The sequence below is a fragment of the Plectropomus leopardus genome, chromosome 17 (genome assembly GCF_026936395.1).
Source record: "Plectropomus leopardus strain MGB_pleo_1.0 chromosome 17, ASM2693639v1, whole genome shotgun sequence".
In the NCBI taxonomy this organism is placed as follows: domain Eukaryota; kingdom Metazoa; phylum Chordata; class Actinopteri; order Perciformes; family Serranidae; genus Plectropomus; species Plectropomus leopardus.
Window position 1 is genome coordinate 9,340,689 of NC_142192.1, and position 22,097 is coordinate 9,362,785.

At 39.5% G+C, this 22,097-nt stretch overlaps 1 protein-coding gene across 3 annotated transcripts in view; it reads left to right on the forward strand.

Annotated features, from left to right (window-relative positions):
* csmd3b (CUB and Sushi multiple domains 3b) overlaps window positions 1–22,097 on the forward strand; it is a 463,214-nt gene that overhangs the window by 412,430 nt on the left and 28,687 nt on the right. For all 3 annotated transcript variants that reach the window (XM_088090048.1, XM_088090049.1, XM_088090047.1), the window contains 8 exons: window positions 1,007–1,195; window positions 2,345–2,530; window positions 2,972–3,166; window positions 4,511–4,684; window positions 8,562–8,735; window positions 14,592–14,765; window positions 15,482–15,667; window positions 16,885–17,058. In XM_088090048.1, coding sequence (XP_087946174.1) covers window positions 1,007–1,195; window positions 2,345–2,530; window positions 2,972–3,166; window positions 4,511–4,684; window positions 8,562–8,735; window positions 14,592–14,765; window positions 15,482–15,667; window positions 16,885–17,058 — 1,452 coding nt within the window. The remainder of the gene's footprint in view (window positions 1–1,006; window positions 1,196–2,344; window positions 2,531–2,971; window positions 3,167–4,510; window positions 4,685–8,561; window positions 8,736–14,591; window positions 14,766–15,481; window positions 15,668–16,884; window positions 17,059–22,097) is intronic.

A 22,097-nucleotide genomic window follows, 5' to 3' on the forward strand; every position in this document is an offset into this window, starting at 1 on the left:
TCATATGACACCACTGAATACAGATTTTTATCTTCCGCCATCGATTCAGAGACAGGCAGAGAGAGAATAATCTGTAAACTACCGACAAACTTAGACTATGCTGACCTTGTTGCCAGGGTTGGCGGCTGCAGCAGGATACCCTCATGTTTTCCCGCAGCTGCCAATAGCGTCTGGAGTAAAGCATTAATGTTACTAGGTGTAAAGGTATTTCACAAAATAACCATTGATTTGTGGGCAGTGTGCTCGGTAATGTCTGACATCTACTGTAACTCTAATCATCGATTGTTTGATCAAAAGGCTCTGCCGGGAGAGTCTTATTAATTATTTAATTTAGCATTCATACAGTCGGATAAATCCTAATTAGCTGAAACATTTGGATTTTAAGACATGCTGGAAAGGTATAATTACCATCGTAAAAGTGATCATTAATATTTCTGTTAACAGAACTTTTTGTTTAGTTTAGCCAAACAAGCGTTTTGAGATATTGTACTTGGAGCGATGACATCTTCTTTCATCTCACACCTCTAATAGCTCTGTTTAAAATGTACGACTGAAGCCATAATTGTGGTCGGTAAAAATTATAATTTATACCCAAACAAGATGCATTTGCCATTAGTCCATTTTAGCCGGGTCTCCTATTGTGTCATAAATATAGTGGTGACTCATTAGTATGAGTGGAAATTATCACAGACTGTAATGTCAGAAAACCTTTCAAGTAAGCCTTTGATTACAGTAACAGGTATTTTTTTATGTTATTGCACACCTGCATGCAGACATACATTCTATTCTCCTTGTCTGACAGATAAGTAACAGTATTGTGCAGTAATGAAGGTAACCACATAATAGTTTAACTCTGGTTACAGAATAGTACTGTATAGTAGTAGTAAAAAAAATACCTTTTTGATAGTTTTTTTTACTTTCTAGATCCCGTTTCAGTGGCAGTGAACCACATGATGTAAAGTCACTTCAAATCTTTGTTTTTTTATTCTGTTTCTTCCACTTCCAGCGCTGTACTGCTCCACCCCAGACTCTCCGCTCCATGGCTCTATATCCTCTCAGAGCGGCGGCCATGTTAACAGCGTGGTGCGTTGGGCTTGCGACCGTGGTTATCGTCTCATAGGCAACGCCACTGCAACCTGCCGCCGCACGTCACTCGGCTACCACGCATGGGATTCTCCTGTTCCTGCGTGTCAAGGTCTGTTTGTTTGCCTGTGTATGAAATGCTAAAGGAGGCTAAAGGAATACTGGTAATGCCATAATATTGCAACCCATTAATTCTTTTCCCACCATTTAAAGGGACAGTTCATCCCAAAATCAAAACAAACATATTTCTCCTCCTACCTGTCGTGGTATTTCAAAATTGCATTGGAAATGGAGATGTCTGCCTTCTCTCTAATGTAATGGAACTAGATGATACTCAAATTGTGGAAATTAAAGCAACAAAAAGAATGCATTTGAAAAACTAAATAGCAATGTGTCGCCCACAGTCAGTCACTCACACCAGAATGATAAATAAAATAGTTTTGGTCTGCTAAATAAATTTGACAATTAGTTTTTTGCTAGCTTGAATTGTCGCTAATGCCTAATATAATTTGCTAAAACACAAGACATCACTTACGGTAGAAAACACAGCTGAGTTCATCCATGCTATTAAAAACCCTTTTCCTCCTTTAAGCTCCAGAGTAAACAGACTTCACATTCAAGGCAGTAAAATGCCAGATGTGAATACCACATATAACTGATATATGTGTTGAAACATAAATGGTTAAAAGAAGTCTTATTCTTTGCTCTCTCGTTGCTCTTTGTGTAACCTTTTCTTCCTCTTATATGAGTATTTTCAGAATATACTACAATATGTTATACAAAGACTTGGACCATTTTTATGTTGCGCTTGCTGATGTCTTACCCAACATATCAAATAACTGCAGGAAGGCACAGTTTGTAGCCGGTATTGATAGAAAGTCAAATGAAGGATGTATAGCAGATTGTCGACACTCTGTAATTACACGGTGCGGTGCTCTACAAACCAGTCTATTTAAAACCATTGTGGACTGTGGAGCAGCATTTTCCGCAAGATGGATGTATTTTGTTAGAACTGGTTGCAAGTGAACATCAAGCGTCTCTTGATTTTATATTTTTAGTTTGATGGCTTCATTGAAGAAAATATGTGAGCTTGTTTACAAATGTACAATACACTCAGTAGCTTTGAATCCCCAGAAACATTTCAAACTAAGCACACATCAAAACCTGCCTACCTGACAGACATAAGTGTGCATTAGGGCTTCTGCGTGTGTGTCTGTTCGCATGCTGTCTTTCTAACCAGCGTGTGCCTGTCCTCCCCTAGCTGTCTCATGCGGGGCACCCAAGGCTCCTATAAACGGCGGCGTTTTAACAGCCGACTACTCCGTCGGAACAAGAGTTTCCTATTTTTGTAACGATGGGTACAGACTCTCCAGTAAAGAACTCACATCAGCCATCTGTCAGCCTGATGGGACATGGAGCAACCACAATAAGATACCACGATGTTCAGGTTAGTAACACAAAGTTATCTGTGGAATATCAACATTATAATTATAAATACCAAATCTGCCAAATTTGCTTCATAACACTATACGAATATAAATAATAGACTCCAGAGATATTTCCACTGTGTCAGCTACAAAACAAACGAATATTTTTTTTTAAATGCTACATTATTAGATTAAATAACAGTTAAATAATCATCTCCCACTGAGTTAGATGGATGTCAGTTTGAAAGCAACATATAATTAACACTTACCCAGTGGCAGGCATTTAATGCAAGGACTTTAAATTGAGTCATTATTTTGCATCTGTGAGATATTTTACAGTGGCTTGGCCACGCTCTCAGTCAGCTATTAAATATCTGACACTATGTAAAAATGGTAATTGTGTTTTTAAATGAAAGCAGATTTCATGAGGTTTTACTTTCTTTAATGTCTTGTCTCTGTAGTGGTGGTGTGTCCCAGCATCGGGTCATTTTCTTTAGAGCATGGTCGCTGGAGGATCGTCAACGGCTCCCACTACGAGTACAGAACTCGTATCGTCTTCACCTGCGATCCGGGATACTATAGATTAGGCCCCGCCCACATCCAATGCTTACCCAATGGCATGTGGAGCTGGAGGAACGAGAGGCCGCACTGCCAGGGTGAGTAACGAAGACACAAGATGGTTTCATGAGCATTGCACCTGAAAACATCATATCAATCATATCAGTATCATCAAAAAGCCAGCTATTAGACATATTTAAAGAACTGGAATCATCCCAAATGAGACATTTAAACCTAATTCACAAATTTAAATCATGTTTAGTTTTGTGTATTTAGACTGATATTTATATTTACTTGCCATAGCGGTGTTAATCACAGGTCTCATAAAGATACATATAACATTGTACTATATCGATTCTTCAGACAATGATAAGATATTTTGTGATATCACAAAATCTGTGATATCTTAAATTGTTGTTAGTGACATGTGGAAGGTGATGGCCAAGCATGTGAACTTAAAAAATGTGCCCAACAAAGGCTTGATTTCAACATTATGACAGCTCAAGGCGGCATGGTGGCGCAGTGGATATTGTGTCTCTGAAAGGGGGCTTTAGGTTTAAACCTGCGGGATGGCTAGAGCACCTCTGTGTGGAGTTTGCATGTTCTCCACTTGTTAGCATGGGTTTTTTTGTGAGTTTTCCAGCTTTCTCCCACAGTCCGAAGACATGAAAGTTAAGTTAAATGATGACTTTAATTGCCTGTAGGTGTAAGCGTAAGCATGAGCGGTTGTCTGTTACTATGAGCCTGTATAGACCTGGTCTTAGCATGCACTTTGGTGATGCGAACCCAAGTGGACAGCCAAGACACAATGCTGTTCATACCTGTGTCTATCATGATAGTCTGGTGGCCTGTCCACAGTAACCCCACCTCTCATCCAATGACAGCTGTGATCAGCTTCAACCCTCATGTGACTGCTGAAAAGATAAGCATTTCCAGAAAACTGATTTAAAAGCTTGTCATTTCAAATATAGTTTTCTAATGATTGGTGAGTATGTTTAATGTAGGTGCCTTTTTTTACAATACATGTCTACTAACTTGATTAAATCCAATAATGACTGAGTTACTATACAAGGACAACAACATTTCATTCTTCTGAAGCCATGCTCTTACCTTAGAAAGTTGCCTTGACATTTGCATCATCTGTTTTTTATCGTCTGGGGATTCCTTGACATTTTGAATCAATGTTATTTTTCTTTAAGGATTCGGTGACATTTGAAAAAAAAAAAACCCTGCTATTTTCTTCACCAGTCATTGTGAAGAGTTTCCAATGCAGGAGAAAAACATAATATTGGCACCCTATTTGTTTGATCAACAGCTCACCAGTATTGGAAGCAAGCAGCCACCACTAAAACCAATGAGCTCTACTGATTACTCAAATGAACTTGGTGCTAAATTGGTAAACAACTGCTTTTAAATTGGTTGTGTCTGCCTGTGTGTTTCAGTTATATCCTGCGGTGAGCTGCCGTCGCCACCCAATGGGAAGAAGATTGGTACTCAGACTACATTTGGTGCTACGGCCATCTTTACCTGCGAAGCTGGCTTCATGCTGGTGGGGTCAGCTGTCAGAGAGTGCCTGTCATCTGGGCTTTGGAGTGGAACAGAAACACGATGTTTAGGTATGTGACCACTAGAAGTATTAAAATATTCAAACATATATTTATTAAAGTACATTTAGACACTTAATTTGAATATACACTGCATGATAACACACACACTCACACACACACACACACACACACACACACACACACACACACACACACACAAATACGCACACACACACAGACTGAAACATTGACCAAAAAGCTGTGATTTTTCATGCCAATCTAATGAGGACAGGTATGTGCCCCACACCTCTCTTCTGGCTGCACAGCTGGTCTTCTCTGGCCTCGTCCACCTCACAAGCAGGACTATTAGGAGCACCTGCTGTGTGCTCACCAAACTCTGTGTGAATGTTCTTTTTATATATATAAGCCTGAAAAAACAGCTACTTTCTTCTGTCAGTGTGCAAGCCAGAGGTAACAGATCTTATGACACGGTGCTGTCACTTCTCCATGAAGCCTCAGTAGAAACAGCGCTTCCCAGAATACTTCACAGGCTGAAAGAGGCTGAACGGAAGAGTTCAATGAAACTTAACCCAGGCTGATGAGGAGGCATGATTCTGTCAAAAAATAAATAGATTTGAGTCCTAAAAAAGTGCTTATTGTCTTTCAAAACAAAACTGGATTTACTGTACTTGTTTTGCTTATTTAACTTTAAGATGAAGAGTTATGTTTGTTTTTTTAAGATCATCTTTGTAATTAAAGCTCTTGGCCATTCTAACTAATGTCCTTTATTGACCACTTAACTACTGTAACATCCTTAACATACCAGGCAACCTTTTCTCTTAATGCTCTCTCACTTCCATGGCTGCCTTTGACATTGTTTGCATATGCTGCAATTGGGGACATAGTGCAGGTTTTATCCATTGAAAAGAATTAAAATCAATTCTCAATTCAAACCCTCTGAGAACAGGAAATACACATTTACTCCAACATTTTGCATTCGCTCTGTGCATCAGTCAGACATTTTTGAATGAATCTGATGAGGGATTAAATAGTCTTACAAATCCTGTTTGGTTAGCTTGTAGCATTAGCTGTGAGTATGTAAATACTGTCAGATGAATTCAAAGAGAAGGTATTTTGGCAGCTGGTAGCACCGTAAGTTGTGCATCGCTTGCAACTGCTTTCTGCTGTATCTCAAGGTCAGATTCATTAGCATATATTGCACTAATCACTTTACTGCGCAAACATGCCCACAAAGTTTTTCAGCAGAGTGCAGTTTTACTTTTTTTTGCAACTGATTGTAATTATGATTAATTATTTTTAATTATTATTAATTCAATTATTATTATGATTGTAATTATGCATGTGTAAAAGTATAATGCTGCCTTTGGACTAGGGGCACTATAAGCAGTAAGATGGCAAAGTGAAAACTTTTAGACTTTTAGACTGCAAGCTACAAGTCCTGACGGATGTGATGCATAGGCATTCTTCAAAACTTAACGTTACAGAGAGAAATCGTATTTGGGATTTAATATCCCAGTCATTTAGCCATGTTGGTGTTTTCAGACGCACACCGTCATACTGTAAAAGAAGCTTGCATGATTTGAAGCAGAGGACAAAAATAAATATCATTCAATAACTCAAAAGCTTCTGAAACACTTCTCATTGCTGCCAAGATCACTGGAAGATCACCCCTCATAAATGTGCTTCAGTTTCCACCAATTCAAATTTCACAGTTACACTATGTGGCCATTTGTGCTGTACTTTGTAAATTGGACTGTTTTTCAGTGAGATTCATTTGCATAGAAAGGGGCCAAATTTACATCAGATGTATACATATACCCTATTTAAGTAAGCACAAATAGCAGAGGAGCACCGAGACGCTATATTCTTGGCTGCGCGGTTAAGGGTGCATTTCAGCCTTTCCGTGTGCTTTGAGAATTATACAGTTTCTTTTTGTCTTGTTTGTGCAGGTTTAGAAGCCACAAAAGCTTTTTGAGAATTCTTTAAAAGCACAGAAATCTTCATTTCAAAGGTAGATGCTTTTGAAGGTATTGCAAAGAACAGCGACACAGCTGTGAAAATGTCGTAGGGGGCCTCCGACCATCTGAGCTTTTACCTTAAATGACAGATGATGCAATTTATGACAGAGCGTCTAATGTTTTGTGAAGACGGAGATGCTTGTTGTGCTCCCACTTTGCTGTTTCATGGTGTGTGTTTGCTAAGACTCACACATCTCATAGATGGGATAAAACAGGTTTCAGGCTGCAATTGCCTGCTTTTACAGGCTTGCAAAAGGTTTCAACAGATGTTTAACATTTTAATGTCCCATATGGAGGCAACTAACTGTCTTCTAAGCCAAGGAGATGTTCACCCCTCAAGGTTTGTTTAAAACTCACAGGTCTGCTCATGATGCTACTATTTTGCTGATATTGTCTTGTCTTGAAAATAACCTAAAGAACACTTTACATGAGTAAAATAAGACCGTAAAGGTATGTTCAGACCAAATACAAATAGAATTTTCACCTTGCATGACTCACATGAATATGACTGTTAGAGTGCTTTTTGGGTAGCAATTATGCAAACTAACTGGGGAAGGCAGGTAATGCTAACATTGGCGCTGTTTAGTTTGTAGTAAAGCAGAACTGGTTGCTGGAATCAAGGAACTAATACATATTTTCAGAACTTACCATTTTTTCCAATAGCCCTTCTTTTTTGTATTGTTTCCGTACAGTCGTAGAGCTTCTTCTGCCCACAGACGCGACAATAAGTTTGTCCTCCATTTCTGATGCTTGGTGATGTCCGGAGAATCTCAACACTGATAAGCTTTTGAGATACAGAGTCACACACATGGTTTGCTCGATGCAGATAAAGACAAAACAAAATATCATTAAAAGGCTGAAATATTGGACATTAACCATCCTGGCCAGGGAGACTCTATTCTTCCCTCCTTCTTTCATGTATTTATATCCTGTCTTTTAAACCACTCCCTTCTATAGCTCTTTACACTCACAAACACATTGCACACACACACACACACACACACACACACACACACACACACACACACACAAGAAATCAACCCAAGAGTCTATCCTATGTACAGTTATTGCATCTTTTCTTTGACTTTGTACCTAACTGCACTGTTCCACAAATTAGCTCTGTAAGTGGTCTGAACACAATGTAAGGTAAAGTATATTTTTGAAATATTTTCAAGGCAACAAGCTAGCTCTTGGTCACGACAAACCTAAGTAAAACCCAGTATATAAGAAGACATGTAGCAAAGCACAAGTATTTGTTAAAAAATCATTATTAGTGTAAACTTTTTGTCCATTGGTCTGAGTAATATAATGATAGCTACAAGATAGGTATAGATTATTTGAGCAGTTTTGCCTTTAATGATAGGATAGCTGTAGACAGCAGAAAAGGTGGGAGAGAGTGGGTTGACACAGCAAAGAGCTGCAGGTTAGAATCAAATATGAAGCATAAACTGCCAGGTGGGCTAGAGTTCACCCTTTATTATTATTATTTTTAACCTAATTTACCAGATAAGTTGAGAACCAATTTTTATTTACAATGACAACTTGGTCAAGAGGCAGCAACAGGAAGCCAGTCGATTATAGACATTGGAACATAAATACAGTTTGTGCCATAAAACATCATTAGACAAAATTAAAACATCACAATATATATACAGTCTTTACAAAAACAGTAGATTGTGCTGTAGAGTGTTCCAGTGAAGCAAAAACAGGTGCAGTGATAAAAAACTATCGCTTGTAATTACTTAATGGTAACAGAATGAAAGTGTAAAGTTTTAGCCTTTTTTGTAAGTGTTTCAGTCACCAGGATTACTTAGACTGGTAAGGAATGAAGGCATATACAAAAAGTCAGTGCAATAACAACATTTCTTCCAGTCTGACTCCTCTTTATCTCTGTCTGTGTCTTTCAGCTGGTCACTGTGGAATCCCAGAAGGCATTGTGAATGGCCAGGTGATCGGGGAGAACTTTGGTTACCGTGACACGGTCGTATATCAGTGTCTGCCTGGCTTTCGACTGATAGGCTCATCGGTTCGAATCTGTCTCCAGGACAACCAGTGGTCTGGACAGCTGCCCGTCTGTATATGTAAGAATACGCACATTAGCCTCTCAACAAGGATTCACCTAAACTCACATATCAGCCCAAACCCTCCCCTACACATCTTTATCTTCTTGATAGCTTGTGAAAAGACAGCTTCTTGTCTTGTCGGGGAAATACAAACACTCACATATATACCCCTTTCCCACCAAAATTAGTACTTGAACGCAGGTTTTTCAAACACAGGTAAACCTGCTAAATATAGGTGATTGACTCCATTCCCACTGCCAGTGAACACACCGCTGGAGTACATGAGTCTGCCTTTCTGTCAGCTGTTTTGTGTGTTGTTTTGTTTTGTTGGTGCATCTGTGCAATATTACAGACAGGCAAGTAAACAGTAGACAAAAGATAGGTAAAAGATAAAAACCAGTGTCTACTGCAGTCATTTGCTGCATTTATCCTTACACACACTCTGTACAAACTGTAGAAAAATGATGACCTTGACCCTGTGTTTATACTCTTTCAGCAGACTCATGTTTACTAGCTCTGACACCACATCTTTACATGGTGTAACTGCCGATCTGCTTTTGTTGTAAATTGAAACATTTTTTCTGCAGTGACATGGTCTAATGGACAGTGTGTGGGTTTGTCACACAAACTTCTATATCTTCCATTCTGTTTATGATGAAAATATGCAGGGAAATGTGTGGGCATGGATGCAGAGTATAAATAGAAATTGCGCTCAAATGGTGAGGCCAAAGTGTATCTCAAGTAAGCTTGAATGGCACACGGTATGTTTTGATGTGTCTCACCACTTGCTGTATATCAAATAGAGAAATTGAAGTCCTTTCAAATAGAGGCAATTTGCAGATAAGGTTTTGGTAACATGCTCAGCATTTTTATTTGAATCTTGTATGTTTATTTGCCTGTTGAGTTGAATAATCAATATCAAACTTCTTGCAAATCACTTGGGGGGTATACTAAAAAATAAAGCCTTGTATTTGACAAATTAAAATTTACTATTTCATATGATACTTGTAATCAGCTAAAAGAGGAAAATGGTCTTGTTAAAAAAACAAAACTCAACGATCCTCAAGTACATAAGTAAAACAGCTCACAGTAGTCAGAAGAATTTGACAGAATCCAAGTATAACACAGTTTATGGTCATTGATAATGGAAGAGGAGAGCAGATCAAATAGATGTTTACTGACTGCCTTGAAATTGGAAAAGAAATAGAGTGCATTGATGAGACAGAAACTACCTTTACAGCAGGATGAGGTCGACTCAGTTGATGGGAAATGACTAAATCAAGAGTTCTAGCGCATCATTTAAAAAACACCTGAAGTCATATCTTTGTTATGGTTCATTGATAAGAAAAATAATGATTTCGGGAATGCTAACGCAAAACTGCCCTTCAGGGTATGTGTGATTGAGTGTGTGTGTGTGTGTGTGTGTGTGTGTGTGTGTGTGTGTGTGTGTGTGTGTGTGTGTGTGTGTGAGAGAGCTGTAGAGTTATTTGAGTCATTTTAAATTTTATTTGTTTTTTAACAATCTGCTCACAGTTCGAAAACTAAATGGAAATTTTAAAAAGACAGTGAGTGCATTTACATGGACATGAATGAACTGTTTTTGACCCTGGTTATGATCAGATTTGGTTTATTCATGAGTGTAGTCAACATGATCCCAGAGAATTTGGGCTATGTACATGAAAACTACGACTAACCCAGTAACTGATTACTGTTAGTGCATGCACCTGTGATGTTTAAAGAAACAGAGCAGCAATGGGAGATGAGAGAAACTGGAAATATTAAAGATTACAATGCACAGTTAACCACCATTTGACAACTTAACTAATCTTTTGCTCCGATCGCCAACAGCTGTCCGCTCTGAGCACATCCATCATTTCTCTTTCTTTCTCAACCACACACACTCTGCTCTTAGCTAAAATTATTCCTGAAACAGCTACGATACTCTTAAAAAACTGCCCATACTGTTGCCAGCCTGTCACTGTTACTATCACAGTGTAGGAAGAGAGGAGCATTTGATAAAGATAGCAGCATCTAAAGATAGCAGAAAACTCTCGCTCCAGAGGTGAGACGCTCTGCTGCTATGATTGTGTGTTTTTGTGATGTCACTTGGCTGAAGCTGCACCTGTGCAGTTAGTCAACAGTGCTCAATAACCCAGATGTATACATGCAACAGTGTCCTGGTTTCTTTCAGAATACACCCAGTCATTATTCGCATCCGTTTAAATGCACTCAGTGACAGCAAAATACTTAAAACATTAACTTGACAAGTGACACTTTAACACTGCATTGTATTTTAAAGCTGGGTTCTTTGTGTTTGCATACCTAAAGTATTTGACTCTATGCTACAGAATACACTTCATGTGGAAAACTTAATGAACAGGGAAAGATGTTACTTTACATCCATATTTTAGTCTTTAGTCTTTTAATATTTAATAAGAGTGCTCCGACAATTTACTAGTGTGCCCTTATAACATTTTGGGATTCACAATAAACTGTTAAAAAAGCATTAATGAAGAGATGTAGCGATATCACAGATGTCACCTTTTTTATTCCAGTTATTTTTCATCCAACTCAATTCAATTCAATAAAAAATTTTTATAGAGCCCATTATCACAAAACACTGTTTGCCTCAGAGGGCTTTACAGCATACGACATCCCTCTGCCCGTAGACCCTCACATCGTCCAAGGAAAAACTCCCCCAAAAAGCCCCTGTAAAAAACCTGATGTCTTCGTTACCCACACAGCAATGCCACATAGCCAATGACAGTTTGGTCTTACATTTGGCTCCGTTGAATTTGCACAATAAGAAAAACAAGTAACACCAATGTCAACAGTCAACATAGCAACAGTGAAGCTAACTTGAACAACTGTTTATGGACACAGCACCAAGGTCTCCACTGAGGGAGTTCGTCTGGTCGAGCTGATAAACTCCAGTCAAATTTCATTCAAGGGTGGAAAAGTCCAAATTAAATAAAAAGGAAACCAAATCATTTAGAATAAACCTTTTGTTCAAGAGTGGTTCCATGTCGAGTAAAGCCAGCACGAGGTTGGTATTTTGAGAAATATTCCTTTCTTGATGTATTCACCCAATCGTCCTGAGGTTCTGCAGATTCACACCAGCAGCCTTTTATAAAGGGCCAGAGGGCCCGGCTGCCTGTGTGGTCTGGATGAGATAAATAGCTGGGCTTGAGGATAAAGCAGAAGGCTCTGACATGTCCAGGCAACTGTGAAAATCTTCTAAAATTGGTCACTTACTGTGAGCGCCCTGAATGTTTTTAGGCAGCTACTGGGCACAGTTAAGGTGGCGATGATAAGTGCCATCTCAAGCCAATTACAGGAGCCTTTTCCTAAAAGAGACAGCCTGTTTGTTCACTAAATTAGAATCATATTTTATAGATGGAGGTGGAGTTTATTTCCTCTATGAAATTGTTTCTGACTATAAGCCTTAACAGAATAAACAATGTTGGATATTGGATAGTATGTTTTTGGATATTGCATGCATCCATGTCCGTGCATTTAGGACAGTGTGAGTATTCATCTGGTGTCTCTGCGCTATGCTGTGTTTATTGAGGTTATTCATGCAGGAGTTATTGAGGGAAATCATTTTACAGCCAAATTATACTGTAATTATGGAGATGAGAGGCTCTTGTTTAGAGACACAAACACAGAATGATGATGAGACTAGTGTGTGTGTATGTGTGTGCATGCGTGTGCGTGTAGCTGTAGGGCATGCTGACGGTGTCACATAAATTTGTATCTTAGGCGAGCAAACAAACTTCTGATTCTCACTGATCAAGTGAAAAAAAGACCTCAACGTCTTCCCTTTCTCTCCCATCTTCTCTTGTCTTGATCATCTTGTCTTCTCCTCCTCCAGTGTCCTCTCCTCTGCTCTGTTCTTTGTTTTTCTCCTATTCCCTGCTCACCTTTCCACCCACCTAGTCTGCGTCTTCCATATTTTTGTTTCATGTGGCCAAACACCTCCCCTCTCCTCCCTGTAAAGCAGTAAAAATAAAGGGGGGGGGGGAGTTTGAGAGGCAGATGAGAGAGAGGCTGGCAGTAACTGTAAACTGTCTGTTTACACAAACATCAAAACACTGCCGTCAGCACCATGAGGACAAGGGACACACACAAACTTTCAAGTAGCTCCAGTGAATGAAGTTAGCAGGATGAATAATTATGATGCACAATGGCAAACAGAGGACACTCAGTGCTAACACAGAAGATGGCCTAATATTTCAAAATTATGACGCTATATTGAGATACCAGCTATATGTTTTATAGGTTATCTGACATTCTCATAAATATGCACGAATAACTGTGGGAAAGGCAGATATATTTGGTCAGTCTGTAATTAGTGTGTGTGTGTGTGGGGGGGGGGGGTCAGCTGCAACTCTCTGTGGCATTGGCTGCTGAAATACTGCAGCACTGCTGGATATGACACAGAACAGACTCTGAATACACTTTGGAAAGACTTATTAAAGACTTAAGTCTGACGTCCTCTTACATCTAAAGACAATGTGAGTTTCCCTGCAAGACAGGGAATCTTGCAGGGTCACTATGTACAAGACTACAACTATATTCCCTTTGAGATTATTTCCCATCCTGCTTGTGGTAGAAAATATTCCACAAAACTCCCTTTAAGAAATATGACATATATTAGCAATTCCTTACATGTCTGCAAAAGCACAAGATATCAATGTAATCCATAAACATCAACTGTATTTGTGTACAAACTTTAAATTTGAATTTGATTTTGTCACCTCAACTCACTGCTAGCCGCTGTTGGTTAGCTGCACTATTGTAGTGGCTCTTGTCTAGTGGGGGGAGACTTTGGGAATAAGAGGCAAATTGGCAAAACTCTTCTTTACTCCGCAACTCCATTAATTTCTCCTCCTTTTCCACAGTCTAAGAGAACTAACAAATATCCACCTTCTTGTGCCTCCCTGGAGTCCCTTTCGTGTTTACTGTCTACAAAATTTGTCGCTTCCCATTTGGTGACGCAGCTATTGATTGTTGACAGTGTTCATGTCATTGAACTTTACTTTTTGCATAAGCCAAAACTAAAACCTTATATTTTAAAAGTGTTTGATTTTTATCAAAATGTCAAGATGAGAAAAAGACTGACTTAAGACAGCTCAGGCTGAGTTTTATGACCACATTACACAATACATCAAGATCACAGGAGCATGCCACAACTAGGAATGCATGATAGTATAGTCACATTATCGCTTTTGGCAAATATTGGCTTTAAAGTGAAAGAGCCATAATGCTGATTTCTGCTGAAAAATATAGATACAAATATATATATATATGATTTACTTATTTTTATTATTGACAAAGTGACCATGTACATAACATCAAGCCTAAGTTGAAGTAATTTTTTTATTTCGCACAATGAATGAATATTAATACATTGAAAAGCATTGTATTTCATCACTCCATCTGCTGTTGGACTATCACAATAAGAGTATGCACAATATGATGTCAATTCCACTACAGAAGACACTTGATGATTGCTAAAATTAGGTGGGGACGAAAGTGGATAGATCAATATCAGCTATCAGCCTAATGAGTTGTTACATATAGGCATATTAGATATCGGCAAAAAATCCAATGTTGTGCATCCCTAGCAACAACTCTAGCAAATCTCTCATGATTTCATTCCAACATCGGAAATTTGTCAGCACCAGTGAAATCACCAAGTCGCAAATATATATGATTTATTTTCAAAGGACATCACAGATAAAAAGATATCCATATAAAAATGGGATCCTGGAATTTAATATTGATGTATAATGTCGTAATTCATGATAAATGTTAGAAATCTGTTTTTTCTGGTTAATGTATCTATGATTCACTCTGTCTTCCCTGTAGCGATCAGCTGTGGCCATCCAGGAAGTCCCATATATGGTCGAACGGTGGGAAACGGCTTCAACCTCAACGATGTGGTCAGCTTTGTTTGCAATCGGGGTTATGAAATGGAGGGGCCTGCACGTGCTCAGTGTCAGGCCAACCGCCAGTGGAGCCACCCGCCCCCAACGTGTAAAGGTGGGGAGAAAAGTTAAGTGTATTCACCCCTAACCTTATTTCTCCCTAACCTTTTATACCACCTCAACTCTTTTCTTTATTTACCCTTAATCCCTTTTGCCAAAGCAACCATCCTTATTTCTCCCTACCCTCATCATTTCATCTCAGTTACTCTTTTCTTTTTTTTAATTTAATGATATTTGAAAGGAACGGGGAAAACCCTACATCCCTCCCAGTCTCTCCTGGCTCCAGCGTTGTGAACGTAAACATTTTGTTTTCAGTGAAACATAAATCTCAAGCCCTTATTGTTCTCCAACAGTCACAGCAACAAGGGTAGCTTCAGACACAAGTTAGTACACCAGCTATCGGCATTCTGCCCAGTTTACAGAACAAAGTGCCAGTGAATTGTGTAAAATAAAAAATGCAATGAAATTATAGCAAGCCATTACTCTTCAGGAGTGCTGGATCCAGGATGTACAAACCTGCCTTCATCATGGCATCACATCACATTTGCCATATTTTCCCTTTTAAACGGCCTTAATTAGCTCTTTCTTCTTCACCACAACCTCCTTTTTATTCCCTATATTATTTGACAGAGCTGTAATCCCACTGCAAAACACTGGGACAATGAAGTGGGGGAAGAGAAGTGACCCTCTCTGGTACATGCCAAATAACACATGCTTTTCTGTCTTGGTGTGTATTTGTGTGTGTCTGTCTCTGTGTCTCTCTGTGTATAGTGGTCAATTGCTCTGATCCCGGTATCCCAGCCAACTCCATCCGGCAGAGTAAAATAGAGCACGGGAACTTTACCTTTGGCACCGTGGTTTTCTACGACTGTAACCCGGGGTATTACCTGTTTGGATCACCGGTACTGACCTGTCAACCTACTGGACAGTGGGACAAACCCCTACCTGAGTGTATAGGTTAGTTTTATCCTTGTCTTTCTGTCTTTTTAACTCTAAAGTGAATCGGATAGACAACTCTGAAATCATAGGATAGAATCATTTTATTTCTATAGAGACAAAGCGCATTTATGTCCCACACCCACCGGAGGGGAAAACAATTCATCACTCTCCATTGACTTTTTATTGCATGAAGGTGAATCTTTGTCATTAACGTCTGCTAGCAAACGACGCACAGATACCTAAAAGCTGATTTGTGGTGGCATGCACTACCAACGCGTTCAAGAACCCAGAACTAAGTTTTTACAAGCTGCCGAACATAAAAACTGAATTTTTAAGCAATAAGACATGAGGCATCAGCAGGAGGATATAGAAAAACTATGGGATCCTGACGCCCAGTACGCCAACATACAGCAAACATTTGGCTTATTTGGCAAGACAAACTGTAGAGGTTGAAGCTAACTACGCTATGTAATGCTTGGTTTTGATCTTTTTAGCTTTAATGTTGATCTTACCTAGTGATTCAATAAAATAATCGTTAATATCCAAGTATATGTCACCACTGACCATTCAGACTGACAATATTGAGTTTGTCAATGTAACTTTTCCTCTCTGATGCAAAAATAATCCTTTGACATGCTGCTTTCTAATGTATTTAGCTAGTTACAGGCACTTTGCATAGTCACATATGACGGCGATAGTATCCCCTCCCTTGTGGGCGTGGTTTACAGAGTAAGCCAGTAGCAATATTTGATATCAATAATGTAACAAATATTTTAAAAAATCCATTTATTTTAGAGTGCAAGTTTTGCTGTTTGATGTCCCTATTTTGTCCCTTTTAAAAGGTAATTGCCACTGACAGCAACCAAATGCCAAGAATTTATTGCTAATAATAATAATAAAATGGAGACTGTTACTGTAGACGACAGATTTCTCATCATACCTGTCGATGTGTTCCTTGGTCCTGGAATCAAGTTGCTTCTATGAGTAGCTGTATATGCTTAAGATTACAGCGACGTAAAACACATCGTTTGAGTGCAATGATTTTCAAAAAGCAGTATGTCTGTTTTCCCACTATTCCTAGTCCCACACAAACCTTTTAGTTTCTGAATCTGAGCCTTTTAGTTCTTGACAGCGGTCACTGCAGCTCCTCTCACGAAGCTGTGTTTATTTGAAACAAGCTGCCTGTCCTTCCTTCATCTCTCTGCCTCTCTATCCCCCTCTCTTTTGGTCTCTAGTTGTGGATTGTGGTCATCCCGGCTCTCCCCCTAACGGTGTGCTGAGTGGAGATAAGTTTACATTTGGTTCAACGGTTCGATACTCCTGTCTGGGCGGGAGACAGCTGAAAGGAGAATCATCCAGGACTTGTCAGCTCAGCGGGATGTGGAGTGCCCCCATGCCCTTCTGCTCTGGTAACCATTTTAACCTCTATTGAATATACAGGCTCTAAAGCCCACCCTATTAGAAATAGAGATAGATGGCTAGGAGATGTAGATGAAAGGTGACACGTCTAAAACATGTAGACTCAACGGAGTGGAGCACTTCATGCCTTAACGCCCTGCAGGCATGCTTCCTTAACCCTTTTGCATGCAGTCAAAGGTATAATGGGATGGATGGATGGACAGATAGAGTGTAGGGTTGGCACATGAAAAGAGAATATATCAGTATCTGTCTGTTAAAAGGGTTGTGGAGCATAACCTCCCCATATACCCACATAAATGCTCAGCCGTGGACCTTTAGCCATATGCATGGCGTTCTGGTAGTCTAATTTCAGCTATTTCTAAACCTCTTTTAGGTGGGGTTTTTTTTTCAGAAAGTTTGAGGCTTTCTCCTATCACAGACTGTATTTATGCCTCTGTGCTGGTGATAGCCAAGGTGGACAGCATTATGTTTTCAGGTTGTCCGTTCATGCATACGTCCATCTCACTCATTCCTGTGAAGAAGAATCTTTAAGGGAATTTCTTGAATTTGGCACAAACATTCACTTGGACTTAAAGATAAACTGATAAAATTTTGGTGGTCATAGGTACAAGGTCAAGGTCACTGTGAATGCATCTGTCTAATTCTTGTGAGCACGACATCTCAAAAACACCTTGAGGGAATTTCTTCAAATTTGACATAAACATCCAATGATAAGTTGATTAGAATTTTGTGTTTAAAGGTCAAGGTCACTGTGACCTTGCATCCATCTCATTCTTGTGAGTGCAATATCTGAAGACAGCCTTGAGGAAATTTCCTCAACTTTGGAACAAACCTCCACTTCGACTCAAGATTGAACTGATTAGAATTTGTGGTCAAAGGTCAAGGTCACAGTGGCCTCATACAACATGTTTTTGACCATGATTCACATGCTCAGATTTCACACAAATGTCTAATAGGATACAATGATGAAGTTCTGACATTTCATACCCAAGAGGTTAAAGGTCAACTGTGACATCATAATGCTCTGGCCATTACTCAGCGTCATAAATCAGGAAGGGTATGGGGAGATTTTTGGTCAGACACTATACTGGTGACACTTATCTTGGGTGCTCATCTTGAAACTGTGCTGGTTGTATAGATCGTATGTGCTTTCAAGGCAAAGATGTGTTTGAAGCATTCATGTTTTTAAAGACATATGTTAACAGTAGGTGCAACTTGACTGGTGCACGGAGGCATACATCCGGGTAGCGGTACTTCTGCTTTAAAAGGATAAAGGGCTAAAGGATACTGTGAATTTGAGAATGAGAGTAAAGATGGACTGGTGAAGCAATGACTGTATATAAACACACGTTTATGTACTTAAATGCTTCAATTTATGCGTTTCCTGTGAATTTTCCTCAGCAATAACTGTAGTGCCCTTGCATGGTTTGCAGATTTCAAGACAACATTGCGTACTGTAAATGCACCACCGTCATTGTTCTGTAAACTACTCTATACAAGCATATCTCCTCCCTGCTGGATTTACAGTATATGCATATCTCACTACTTATTGAGCTAGATTGTCTCCCCAGACAGAAAGCCTCCTTACCTTCCATCTTGTATAAACAAACCGTCTAACTTATATGGTTCTCAGTTGGCTGGCTGGGGGCATGATTATGGCTCTCCAGACTGAGAGGCTCCCAGCTGCCGCTTATATAACAAACTGACTGAAAACACATTCCAGACGAGTTGACTAAGAATTCATTGTTATTTACAGCAATTGCCTGGGGGAGACGCAGGGTGAGGGAGGGTAATAGTGTACGAAGCAGTGATTCATGGTTTTTACCTGGCAGGTCTGTACCAAAGCCCTGCAGAGATAAGAGTTCAGCCTGTGGTAGAAGTGCTGGGTCCGCAATTTTGCTCCTTGACTGTTGATGTTAACACATTTCAGGGAGCATAATATATTCATTTTAAACTACATGGTACAGGCCACTGTGTCCAAACCTGCAGCCTCAACATAAATTCCTCTCACGTTTACATTAGAAGAATCATTTGGATGTATTTATTTGAGCCAATCTACAATAACTGTCAGACTTGATGAGCAAGACTTCACAAAAAACATTAGGATTTGTCATTTTACATACACTAAAATTCTGTTAGCTTTGAACTCCTACCTGAGACTTGATTCATCATCAACTTGAGATTGAAAACCAAAACAAATCTAGTATGAAGTGTTTTTATTTTCAGATTTAATACTAATAGAAAACTAATCAAGTCAGTCACAAGCAGTCCTTCAATAGCCACACAGCATAAACATTTGTTATGATTTATTAGGCATAAATGGTGTTGGTTTGAACCATGTTTTAGAACAGATAAACAAAAGAACTGGCTTTGCATCCTTCAGAGAAAAATGTTAAAATTCAGCATCACTTTAATTAGCATTCACAAACCTGACCTGACAAGATCTAGGACTTGACTTGGACTAGTTTTAGTTGAATTAATTTGCCTCAGAAACCTAAAAGAAACATTTTGGTAGTATGTGTTTGCTCCATTTACAAATTTGCACAATGTATTTGCAACATATGGTTGTGGAGAAAACAATTTAATCCTTAAGAAAAAATGACTGCTTGAGAAGTAATTATAAGTCAGTAAGTTTGACTCGCCCCTGTCTGTATGAACCCTCGATTTAGAAAGATCGTGTTTTAGCTTAAACCAACCAGATTTGGTAGCACAAACCCGCTGGAAAGGCAGGGAGATGTCTGTAAAAACACCCAGGATCAGACACTGCTGGGAAACTGAAACTAACTGCAGGGAATGTGTATTTTCAAAGAAACGACACTTTAAAGTACTGTCCGTTTACTTTGGGGATAACAGCCTGTTGGAGAAATGTGCTCCTGTTCAATTGTACATTTTATGAACAGGACTTCCAAATTGATTTTGGGCTATCAAAACAATGGCATGGCACCTTAACCACAGTGGGTACAGTATAAAAGACACAGTGAATATTTTAAACCTCAAATCTTAAATTTGTTGGCAGTAGTGTGCTGTTTCTGCACTTCTGTTTCACAGCAGGCGCTGCTCATATAATTATTAGCATTCATGTAGGTCTATAATTTATCCATGATAAAAAAAAAAGTGTTACAAGTTGTTACTATGTCACAAAAAATGCATAAATATATGAACTTATTCAACGAAAGCCCTCAACCAAAGCTTTGAATATTTGCTTTTGATACTATTGAACCTCAGGAGCTCCAAAAATGGAATTCAGGACAGCCCTAGTTCAAACTGTTTGATTTGTCGTCCCACCTTCTCCACTCGACAACCTTCAGTAAATCCCCGGATCAGAGGGGCGAGAAGGTCAGAGCCGTGTAGTTTTTCTCGTCCAGCTTTATGAGAACTTCTGCAAACCCGTGCAAAGGAGCTTCAGCTCAGTAACCCATGAATTTACCCAAGTCAGGGTACAGCCAAAATCTTCCTGTCTGATAGATGTTTGTGTGTGTGTGTGTGTGTGCGCGCTTGTGTGTGTTTGTGCAGATGAATGTGTGTGTGACCGATTAGTGGTTGTTCCAAAGTCACCTGAGGGAAGCGACAGAGATTACTTTTCACAATGCTCTGCCCCACAGAAACCTGCACACGCATTCAGGCACACACGTATGCATACACACACATTCAGGCACACAAACACACACACACTTGCAACAGTGACATCAGGTAGATTGGTTGTTCTCCCCGTTGAGACCAGATACACCCAAGGCTACATGGTGACTTTGGAGCTGTGTCAGTTCGTGAGTGTGTGTGAGCATCCAACTGGAGCAGTGTAGGTGGTAGTGTCTCTGAAGATGTATGTGTGTTTGTGCCCCGGCTGGGTTTCGATCTGTTCCCAATATTCAGAAAGAAAAAAAAAAGCTTTAATCTTGCTATAGACCATTTCCTCACATCTCCAAGCTTTTAAAGACAAATAATGTTGACACAACGTGGGAAAGGCTTATTTGTTTACATCTGAGAGACCCTGAGGCATAACAAAAGAAGTTATGTCATTATTTGTTGTGTCTGTGGTATGTGTAAGCTCAATTTAGCAGCAAGCCTCTAGATATTTGCAGTATAGCACAGAGCGAACCAATGTGAAATTAGGTTATTTGTCAAAAGTATGAGGAAAATCACAAAAACATTGCAGAGACATCTGGAGAATTTTTAAGGTGGTTGTTCATCACACAAAGCATTTTGTTGCACACCTTGAATTAATGGTTGATGATGGATGTGAATGGTGTTAGTAACTTTTAAATCACAGTAAAAATGGTAAAATATTAATTCTGTTTTTTGGGAGCTGTCCATAGTCTCAGGTAGCTAGACCTAGACCCAGCTAGGTCTGGAAGTCGCCGTTATCATTCTGGTAGAAGGAGGAAAACGCTCTGGGTTGTTTGTATTTCTCTACATCAATCACAGTTATCCTGGGTGGTGCTAAACCCAGCATGCATTGATGACACCCACGCAAAACCCCCCAAAAATCAGGTTCACATGCACCTGCTTTCTGTCAGAGCCCAACCCAAGCCCAAACCACGTCAGCGGTTTTGGGCCTAAGCTAAAGTAAAAATCCAAATTTTTACTGAAGAAATTAGTTTTAATTTTAAACATTTATTCTGAGCTAAAGCCTGACGTGTTCTCTCACACCTTCTCTTCACTCCGTTAGTTCAGTAGTCTGTTGTCAAACACAACAGGTACAGCAGAATGGATCAAGCCTCTTGTTGCATCTCCATCTCCCCGTGCACACGGTGGTCCATGGCGATGCGGATCATAGATTATTATCGCTGCTCTTCGTTGCATGTTACACACATACGTATCTCCCACTACTGGGGAGGCAGAAGCAAAAACACTGCCAACCAAGTCGCCTTGCAGCCCCAACCTCTCTCTGTTTATAGTTTTCCATCCCTGTTTCGTGCATGTTTTATCTCTACCCCAAAAACGGTAAATTGGTGAGAACCCGACGTGATTCAAATATTGAGAATTTACTGCCCAGGCAGAACCAGATGGGTCAGGTCAGGCCTAGCACGCA